At 47.7% G+C, this 11,442-nt stretch overlaps 1 protein-coding gene across 1 annotated transcript; it reads right to left on the reverse strand.

The window, feature by feature from the left end:
• Positions 1 to 3,231: 3,231 nt before the first annotated feature.
• FPOAC1_009130 (uncharacterized protein) lies at positions 3,232 to 3,684 on the reverse strand (the record flags this gene model as incomplete). Its single annotated transcript, XM_044853560.1, has 2 exons — positions 3,232 to 3,433; positions 3,488 to 3,684. 2 exons carry the CDS (start codon positions 3,682 to 3,684, stop codon positions 3,232 to 3,234), a joined length of 399 nt encoding a protein of 132 aa, XP_044706230.1.
• Between the last annotated feature and the right edge of the window lie 7,758 nt (positions 3,685 to 11,442).

Raw genomic sequence — 11,442 nt, forward strand, 5'->3', positions numbered from 1 at the left:
TTTTGTATAAGTTGAGGAGGTGAAGTGTATGTGAGACAGGGAGTATGTGTTGTCGACTTTAGAGAGAAAGATATAGTCAAAGTGTAAATGCAAAAGGTCGAGATGAGGTTGATGATGCAGTTGGAGTGAAGTAAAGAGTTTGAATAAGGTAACTCAGAAGAGTAAAGTCGATGGGGAGTCCTTAGAAATGGCGGGAGCACGACGTTAAAGTATACAAGAATGTCAGGAACGATGTATAGATATGAAAGTGGCGCTCTAGGATGGCATAAGGCAAGATGAAGGCCAAACTGAAGAGGCGAGGGGTGTCCGGAGCCTGGGGAGGGTATCGCCCAGTACTTGAGAGTGCTGGCAACAAGACCCTGAAGTTGTAGCAGGGATCATGATGGGGAGCGCAGCCTTTGCTGGGTGTATGCTGTTGAAGGGGTGTTTAAATAGTAGTGAACACGACAAGGAGTAGCGTGGGCAGCATGGATGTACCTACAGTAGATAGGCACATCCAAGATCGAGTAGAGCGGGAGAGACGTCTGATGAGAGACGGGAGTGGAGAGGGGACGGGGGATGGGATGGGGACGATGGGGGCACCGTTAACATTGGCGTTGGCATCATCATCCCGATCCCAAGTCTAAGTAAGCGTACTTCTCTTCCCCTACCTACAGACCAAACTGTACCAACGCTGAAGATCAGCGGGGGGAGGACCCATGAGTGCCATTTCGGCCGAGGTTGACGATAGACCGAGAGAATAGTGAGAGTGTAGGGGTTCCCCTTGTATCCTATTCATTACTAGAAATAGTTTTAATTTCATGCGACAAAACTCAATATCTGTCTTGGCTGTAGGTGGTGGTGATGGGATTCATGTCGTTGTTGTTTGGAGAAGGATGAAGATATGGGGAGACAGACAAACAGGCTTGACTTCACTGCCTGTAGAAACGATGCAGTACCTACAGTAGGTAGAGGAAGGAGGGGCGGGATTGAATTACGTGGGCGTGCCTACCCTCTCTAACTAACTTACTGTCATGCTCGCTACTGTACGAAATCGATGGCAAGTGCGACCAAACAAGTTACCTGTCTTGGATGCTACGTAAGATAAAGATAACGTGGATACCTTGTCTCGCATATGAAAATATGAGCAGTCGCAAGTATTCTTCAATCTTTACCTCTACATAGTAGGGGGGTACTTTTTGCTCCAGGAAGATGGGCTCCCTGACCGGTCGTGTAAGTCCTTTCTCGTCCTGTCTTTGGGGTAAATACCCGCCTCAGGTCGTTGTGTGGAACCTCCGCTCATCTTTCGGCGGACTACGGGGTCTGAAGCGCCCCCGGGGCTTCATCACCATCTACGGTTTAGTGGCCGTCGGTACAGCGCTGTGAGCCACCCCTAGTCCCTAAAACTGAACTGCCCTGACCGTTCCCACATTGTCTGGGGGTTTCTGATTCGGCGAGTTCGGTTCGTTGGTCAAGTCGAATCAAATCAAATCAAAGTCAACTCCCTTCCCTGCTGAAGCGATGGAGTTCTCGCTCTCTTCCGCTCCAGACTCTTGTTTAGGGTCTTTCCCGTGCAGATTCATCGTCTCGGAACACGGGTTCATCAATAGATATAAGCTTGCCTTGTTCTGTAATGACGGACAGAGGCAAGCTTGCACAAGGCCAGGCTACCTAAGGACAAGGTTGAAAATCTAGGCCCATTTCGGGTAGGAGTGCAGCGAGTGCCAAGTCGGGGACGATTTCACAAATGGAATAGAGCCTCAAAGCATAAAGTCCGCCGGCTATAAACTCATATTTGCGTGAATATCCAAGGTTTGCAAGATAAATCTTTGGATGTAGTGAGAGTGTTGAGTTTTGCTTTTTGTTCGTTTTTGACTTTAAACAAAACTCTCAAGTTCAAATCAATGTATCTAGCATGGAAAACATAACTAGTCTCAAAGTCGCTGCTCGTGTAAAGTCTCGAATCCCACACCTCCTATGACGCCACCTATGTGTTGACGGATATTGCAGGCTTCATCTCGGAAACCGGTACGACAACGGTATGTAACCGAGCCACCTGAGGCTTGGTCCAAAGCTTTCAACTCTAACAAGAGCTTTGTCCCAGATTAGGTCTATGCTTTCATTCTAGATAATGGTGGCATATGACAGTTGGTTTGAGGCTAAGATCAAGAAGGAATCTTCATACTTGTACCGGCGCCCTACATACCTAGCCTGGCGCGTGAATAGTTTGACGCTATGAAGAAAAATTGCAAAGATGAACTCAGGGGAAAAGACTTTTTGGCTTTCATTGATTTTCTGCATCTAAATTTTTCTTTGACCGTCTTTCCAGAATGTCATTATAGATTATGGACTAAAGAGCTCCCATGTTTCGTGGAAAGTATCCCGGAAACGCCGACGAGCTGAGATCGGTTGCCTGCATTTTCTCGTCTTTCTCTTTTTTTGTCTCTTTGGGGCTACCACACGAATCATCACTATCAAATGTTATACAGGGCGGATACTGGGCAGTCGTCGATCATAGAGTTTCGACATCTGCAGGTTCGAGTGGTTCCTGACAACGGCGAGATAAGATATCCGTTATCATATCCGTAATGGAAACAAAAGATCTTTCATTGCGTGCGAGCTATCTTGAGAACAAAAGAGCCAAGCTATTGCCAGGACAAGGACAAGGACAAGGGCCACAAGTAGACCTGCATTAGGACATCCTGGATCCATGTTGATGACCAGGGTAACAAAACCGCCGCCGGGTGCACCTTAAAATCATCCGCTGCAGTTGTCCATAGGCGCTAAAGCGATCCACTCCCAGGGTCATTCAGGTCCTTTTGCAACATGATAACCCAATCAGAATCGCTCCTTTCTCCATTTCTGTCTACCTGTACATTCTCCATATCCACCCAGGACAACCTCACCCACTCCTCATGCATCCATTATCAACAGTAGAGCAAATCTCCCCGCCTCTTAAAAGCAAAAGGGCCAAACAGCCTGGGGTCGCCAAGCTCACGATCATCCATGTCATGCCTCTTTGCTTGATTGCTTATTACTGCTAGCTGGCCAGCTAAACTACCGCTCTCGGTGGAGCGCGTACTGCAGAGGAGCAAAGCTCCGTCACGTCAATCGCCAAAGCACCTCGGTTCTGGCTCATTTGCAAGTGATTGCAACACTGAATCTAAATTTATGCGAACCCTATTGTGACAGCATGGGCAACTCAACTAAGATCAGGGGTATATTACAAGAGCTCGACACATGTGCTAACGTTCATATTCGGCAACAGCGCCGCCTTGTGTTCAACGGAATCGCAACAGAAATAGATCCAGAATCAAAAGCCCACGCTCTCTTGCTAGGTTGGCGACGTCGAACCTCAGCATTAGTATCCGCTCCCTCATGTCGAATACAATGCTCCGCGTCTGCCGGCTGCCGCCCGTTCACTTTGGCCCTGTCTTGCATATCTGCAATTGGACTGGCAGCCCGATGTCAACCTTGCAAGAGGTAGTGGAACCAACGAATCTCTCACCCCGCAGGATCATACGCAGGACAACCGCGCACAGCACATGGCTCGTCGTGGTCTGGAATAGCCTGAGGGGGCAGGGCTGATTGCCCCCATGCCGTAGGGCAATTAGAGCCTTCTTGACCGATTGCTAGACAATCGCAGTTGTAGCAAACAGACCTTGGTATCAACTGTTTGAACAGACCGACCCACGTCATGCCCATCTCGACCAAATCAAGACTTAGAAATAGAGAGAGAGAGAGGAATGAATAGTAGCAATATCATGGTCGCAGTTCTACGATATTTACAGAGTACTAGCGGATAATTCTCAGTTGGAACAATTCACAACAACATGGGCTCAACTGTCTAGTTACTGTGGCGGCGCCTCATAACCAGAATGGCTTTGCTGGAGCTTCTATGCATTCTTCCACCAGGCTTCTTTGGCCATGTCACACAGGTTAGGCTGCCTCTAGCTTCAACCGCCTTGGACCATGCACTCAATAGCCTGGATGGTCCCCCACTCGACCCCCTCAAGTTGCGCCCGTCCACTTACATCATTCATCGACACAACTTCTCGGACTATTCAATGGCTGCGCCAGCAGCAAAATCCCCCAGCAGTCTGAAGTTGTGACACGATGATACTGCAACTTACGGACAGAGGCCGAGGACCAGAAACACACATTCAGGGCCTTGGTTAGCCAAAAGGCCTGGAATTCTATGGATACCAACATTGAAAGAAAACAGCAAAATCAAAAGCACAGTAGGGTTTCCTCTTATTCGGACAACAACATTGAGGACTGCCAACTTTTTCCATTACAAATAGCGTCAATTTTCCAAGGTTTCTTCTAAAGTGATTCTTGCAAGAGTGTGGCAGCTTGCACGCATGCTACCCTCGCACTGAGAGCCGACCACACCTTTGCACGCCGCTCTCGTCATCTGGAACCACTTCAACACCATCACGCACAATACTGTTTTCAGTCATTTGCAACGATTCCATCACCCCACTATGCAACTCCAACAAGAGCCTTCCACTCCAAATGACTCCAGTGCTAGGCAATTGACATCGCATGCTTTAGCTGTATTGTCATGCCGCCGTGAATTTTCTCAGTGCCCTATGCTAGTGATCGTGAGGAATGGTGTATAGCCGTTACTACATACATCCAAGTGTGCTTCATGCATGTGCGCAAATTCAACGAGGCAACCCTCCTTGAAATTGGAAGCTTTGGACGTTGCAGCCACACTTCTAGAACATGAACATCCCACCGACGTTATCGCCCTTCTGGTGATAGTTCGGCCAGTCACAGGGGTGTTTATCAGAGGCCTTTTCAACGCCTTGACTAACTGAAGCTATCCCCTGACTGATGGTAACACATCACACATCAAGGAGTACATACGCATGCGCATGTCTTCGCTTAGGTATTTCGGTCACTTCACCAGCTCACAGTGGTGTGGACGTTACAACAGTTAAGCGTCGTCTCAGTTTCTTATCTGCTTACAATGCGATATAGCTCTATTACAAGCTGCGATCGACATCAACTCGTGTTTTCTATCTTTAGGACTTTAGGACAACAGCTGGTCTCGGTACTGGACAAACTCAATTCAACATTACTCACAAGTGTCGGCCGGTCCCGAGAGAAGACCAATCTCATACACACTTTATCACGAACCGATAAGGCAATGATCAACCTGCGCGGGTCAACTAAGGGGCTGCAGTCAAGGACAGCTGCAGAGTTCCATCGGTGTCTACATATGTACGAGAGTACCGATCCTTCGGTCAGGGATTGGGATAAATGGCCACTAAACCGGGATCATCCCGAAGGTTAGGAGCACACTGCTCGCATTTTAGCCTCTAATAAAGGTTGAAAGAAATTCTGGGAGATGGGACGAACCAAGTGAGAAGTATCTTACGCGTTTCATTATCGCAAACACAAGTCGCGGAATATGTGCATGAACGCTTCTGGGCTGATGGGAAAGACTCTTTCGTCACTGTCTCAAGAAGTTTCAGATGATCGGTGCCGAGAACAAGCAACAGTCTCTTTCAAATTCGACCCTAACGCTTATCCTGACCTATGAGAAACCCTAAAGTCGATGGGAAGAAACGACATAACGGAGAATCGTCGCAAACGTCGATGTTGCCGACCCAATTCCCTCACCGACAATGCTAGGCGAAACTCTTATCTTCCTCTAACAAGCCAAGATTCACGGGACTTACACTCAAAGTCACCATGTGGGCTTACACTGGATATGCAGAATCAGGGTCAACCATCAAACATGCTTTTGCAGAGCTTAGCAGCGGCTTGTCGTCGAACATACAGAGGCAGCCAGGTACCCATGCTCGGAAACACCTGGTAACAGTAGTGGCTGTTGTAACGAAGCCATTGCAGCGTGGCTAGCACGGGTATGTCTGAGATACTTCAAGACCGAATGCCGTAGACTGGAGACGACTACCGGCGCCGCTTACCTCGAAGCATTCAGTCAACACACAGGCTAACAAGGCAAGTCAATCCAAAGTATCGACAGGGGTATGCTGCGGGGTGGACAAGGGTTGTCTCTGCAGCCATTCCAAATCAGACATGGGCTTCGTCTAGCCGCATTCGCTAAACAACAAATCGTGTGTTAGAAGGCCCGAACGATGCTGGGTGGAAGCTAGGCCCTAGGGTCTAAGCCTCATACTTTGCAAAAAGTCCTCTGTTAGCTCCCTTCCTGCACTCCCAATCTCCTCCACAGGGACAAGGGGGCGCCTAGAACCAGCAGCAACCTGTTGTCAGTGAGGCATATCCATACCAATCAGGTCTCTGTCGTCAACATCCCCTGTCCCCTGTTCACCAACCTTATTCCCCCATTGCACGCTTTTTTCATTGGTCAGGATGCGATTGATGAACACCTCGTTCTTTGTCGCAGGAAAATTAAGAACCAAACGTTGTGTCACGACAATTAGACGAACTGAGCATTGAAGGTGCCGAATCTGTGGTCATATCGTCACATCCAATTATACTCGCAGTCCTCACCTGGAGAACAAGTTCCAGTGACTGCCTCGGAACAGGTTTTGTTTTCTGGCCGTCCTCTGATATTTTGGGCAGGGCATCGATGTCATCTGGTCATTAGCTCGCCTGCTGCTGTATAAGTGCTCTCAACGCATCGACGAGCTTCAAGGAGAGGCTACACAAGGTTCGAGCGGCGAGATATACTGCAGAATTGTGCTGTCGCTGTCCGCAGAAATCAACCAAATTGGCTGTCTAATCCTGGCTCTTCATTCGCACAACTATCGCCGTTCTTCGCCAGTACCCGAGACACAAATGTCCGACATGTGGCTTTCATAGTTCCCCCAATTGGCATTTCAGTGCGGGCGACTTGCACATGACGCTTGTTTAAGCGAATTTCCAATGTCTCCTTAACGCGGCTATTTCACTTGGCCCACGAGAAGTCAGTCGGTCTGTTCACTATTGACTTTGTGCATCTCTCAGATTCTAAGTAAGATCTACAGGAGGATTTTCACCATCGTTTGTCTATTTTGCATCGAACCAAGGATGATACTATCTCTTTACAAGGGCTCTAGCCGACGTTGACGTGTTAGGGTCCATGTCCGATTTGCCACAAGCTGGATGTTAGGTTGGATGTTACGTTGCTGGCAAGGGGACGACGGACGAACCATGAACGGTCTGTGCAAGGCGGGGGCCCTTCTACTTCGAGTGAGCCATTGGTTTCAATCAGGTCCTTTACGCTGTTTTTTTTTTTCTCTTGTTGAGCTGGCGGGCTTGGTATCTGGCATGTTGGACAAGTCGACTCTCGGTTATGATCGGTCCTCTCTAGCTCGATGTCTTGACTCATGTACATATGGTAGCTTCTCATGAGCAGACTTCATATCATGACAAGTCAAGAAGTTGTTTTGCCATTGATGTTTGATTGAATCATGTTTGGACAAACAATACTAGGATCGCAAAAGCAAATCTCACATCCTAGTTCACAACGAACCGAGGCTCCCCTGGACAAATCGCCCGAACGGTTTAGGGCTCGTGCATCTCATGACAACGGTTGATCGACATTCCGAGAAGAGATGACAGGAGTGACCCCAAGGCTATGCAACGCAACAACGAGGCCCTGAAATCTCTTGCGAAAGGGGGGCTCTGAAGCTTCGTCTCCACGTCCCCAGATTTCCCCGCAAACTGGACGGGCAACTAGAGATGCAAGTTTTCATATCGGGCTGCCATTGCCTTGACTTCACGTGCTGGACTCCTTTATTATCTCGTAATAGTGTCGCTGTTTTGACTAAAAGTCGGACCAGTGGAATCCTCAACAAGTCTGGCCGACTATTTGACGGGCACCCTTGATCTCCAATATCCCCGACAAGAAGATGGAGAACCCTACCAACCCCGCGCCTCTTGTATTGGTGTGTCATGAGATTAACGCCGTGGGGATGAAATTGTGGTACATAGTATTCGGTGCGGCGACGGTGCCCAAGAAAGTGCATGGCCTGTCTTTTAAAGTTCGGCCTCCGAGTTGACTGTCGTTGTGCTGGCTCGTGCGGCCATGACATTCGATTACTCTTCAGCTTCATTATGCCGAGCGTTGGAATCGTCAGGCCGTCGAGGGCAGAGCCCTGGTTGCAATTGTGTGTTTGTTCATGAACCAGCCACACCATCTTCTCATGTGAGGCTTGAACGTTTTTAGAAGGCAATTTACACGTTCTAAAACGATCAAACCGCCGCCGACACATTTCAATTTTATGTAGGCACATGCCCTGGTACCCATGAAACCCCGTGGGCGAGACAGCGTTGCTGCATGGCATGGCATGGCATGGCTCTCCGCTCTGACAGCGCAAAAGTTCCACTTGATTCACATCGACAGTTTGAAATGGGTCTCGTGCACAAGCAATGGTCCAGGGAAATTGAAGAGAGGCTGATATCTTGGCTGCAGCCAGTCGCGTTCTACGTCGACCGTTCAAATCTGCATTTCTGCTTCCTCCCTCCAGATAAAGCGGGACGGGCATCAATACAGTAATAATTCTTATTCGTCCCCCGCATTCCCCAGACTTTCACGATGCAATGGAGGGGCGGAGTAATAGTATTGCTTATCAAGCCTCATCTCCACCGCAGATGGAGTACGGCACTTGGGATGTTGCATCACCAACAAAAACAGCAAGCATCTCATTGAACCGAGTGCCCAGCGTCAATAATACGGACCCGTCCTACCAGCGCGAATCATGACGACTCTCAAGTTAACTTTAGGGTGGTCGTCAGGATAAAGCCTCTCTTTGTCTCGCTCATCACACAAGTGGAGGCTTGAATTGTGCTTTACAGCTTGACGCGATGACATTCGAAAAAACTTAGTCCCTTTTTTTTGTTCTACCTTTTATTCTCGCCGCTTGTACGTAATGTCCAAGACGACCTTGTCTTGGTACTGTACAAAGCCCGACGAAGGGCCGGTAGTGACGAGGCTTTGAAATCTCTTTAACTTAGAGTTTCTCCTACCACTTAAGATTGCGTTTTTACTGCTCAACTTGGAACAGTCTCTAAGCCAAGTGGCTAGTGCAGTACTGTAATCATGAATTGGGAGATCTGAACCTGCGTTTATTTGGCTCCCGTCACTTGCTTTACCGCTTGGTGTGCGGCCATTCTTTGGTGGGGAGGGTGGCATGCAGACTTCTGGAAATCCGGGGAAGCGCGAAGCCACTGTTTTGATTCGCACGCAAGAGATTGACTATCAGGCAGAGGTGGTGGTGGTGGTGGTTATCCAAGGTAAATCTGACGGCGGAACCCCTTCCGCAACCCGAGCAGAGGGCACCTACATACTGTGTAGTGCAGCAGACTGTCGGTCAACTCGGTGCGCGGTGGACGATCAGTGATCGACACTTGATAGCTTGATCGCTAGTCTGACCAAACTGTGGCTTGACCAGATATCCAATCACTCGAGACAATCAACCGAGTACAAGATGACGACATGGGATCATGATGTCGCCGTGTGACAACTCTGAAATAAGTATTCGTGATGTAGGGTAAGGGCCAACAACATGAATTGTCTGCGCATGGCAATGATGAGCTTCACCTGAGAAGTTCCGCTGAATTTCCATGCTGCCATGGCCTTGGATCGAGATTTGTTTGCCAACTAGAAAGACAAAACGAGAGCTTTGGTGCATATCACTATCAAATATCGTTACTCGTTAAAGAAGACACGATGCTACGTCTGTTGGTTATGACAGCGCGATGACTATATGTGCTTATCACATTCTAGGTCCGACTGAAGAACCGAAACAACCTGACAAGTGATGCTGTTTCTCAGATAGTCCGTGAGTATGACATATTTTACTCTATTGCAAAGCACTCACATATTCCACGCCCGACTGTCTAACATGGCCACAGCCATGTTTTGCTGTAGCCATCTCTTCCAAAGCTCCAACGACATATCCATGGTTAATGGTGCAGGGTAATTTCCACAAAGAGACCAACGACAGCATGCCATATCAATTGTTTACAAACCCCCATCTTTTGTGGCCAAACAACCATGGGTAAATGTCAAGGTTGGCGATAAGCATTGCCAAAGAGGGACAGATGACATAACAACGCCTGTTCCTCGGTGCCATCCTTCGTTCCTGATGCAATCTCTTTCACGGCGTGTTTTTGCTTGCCACGATATCGGGAACCCCGGGAATCCCAGGCAACAAAATAAGCTCGTTATCAGGATGGCGATTGGTGTATGTCAGTGTCAGAGCCTCGTGGAAACGGGCCGTTGCTGACATGCTCGTGGCAACATGTCGGCACAGTTGGAAGAGCTTACTTCAGATGTATCGACCAACGACCTGGCTTGAAAACTGGTTAGATGAAAGAGTCTTGGTCGTCGAATCGTACCGCCCTTTCAATACTGCAACAAAATTCGAGATTGTTGTCTCATTGTTGCTTCAATCGGATTCGAGCCGTCTTTAGAGTCATCAGCTGGCATCTATCTGCACGCGAACTGTGCTTACGTACGATACGAAACGCATATACTTCCGATGTTGCACTTGAGTGTTATTATATATGTACTTGTGTGGTTTGTCAAGTCTTGAATATGACATGGCTGCGCCGGGTTAGGAACTGTTGACAAATACTAATATCATATGAGAAGATTCAATTTTCATTATACGACATCGCTTGTGATTTGGGTGTTGGGAAAGAGCATTGGCGAAAAGTGTCGACGTGACCAGAAGAACGGCAAATCTCTATGTGAGGTCAAGGAATGAAATCACTCATCGCTGGATTAGTACGTATCGATGTCTAATAGAAATTGAGTCAGGGCAGAAATGATCAAGACTTTGTAATTCTGTCATTGTATTGTTGGATGATCTCTCATTAAACTGGTGCCTGATAGATGGCATGGATGGAGTTAGGACTCTTGGATCAATGCAAGGAGAATTAGGCAGCATTTAAAAGACGGTGCTATTACTTGATTCTAACTAAAGCGAATTCAAATGAATATCTCAGGCATCTGAAACAATTGCTTTGCGATTACTGACAGGATTGTAGGTGCCTGGTTTTTAACATTGCCAATTCTACAGGGTAAGCTACTTCGAGACGATGCTATCGTGGTGCTGGAATCCATTGCACATGTGTTTCATTGCAATTAACGGCACTTGTATTAATTGCAATATATGTACTGGCGGTAATTAAGTTAGTAACTAAACGAATTCTAGAGAAGTAAGTATCTCGAGCTTGACATTGGTGGCATATATAGCGTTTGTAGCAAACCATACATTTTCCTTCAACGGTATCCCAACATCACACAAACAACAATGACAACCACAACAGACAATCCATGTTATTCAACTGAATTGTTTCAAATCACGTGTAATACAAAGGGGGTTGCTGGGTTAGCGCGCCACTACAATCGTTCCTGCATCAAATCGTTTAGGCACCACCATTAACAACATTATAAAGAAGGCATCTCGACCGTGGTGTTGGTTTTTATAACACAAGAAGATTCACCATCACAGTTTACGCACCGCACCAATA

The sequence above is a fragment of the Fusarium poae genome, chromosome 3 (genome assembly GCF_019609905.1).
Source record: "Fusarium poae strain DAOMC 252244 chromosome 3, whole genome shotgun sequence".
Classification (NCBI taxonomy): Eukaryota; Fungi; Ascomycota; class Sordariomycetes; order Hypocreales; family Nectriaceae; genus Fusarium; species Fusarium poae.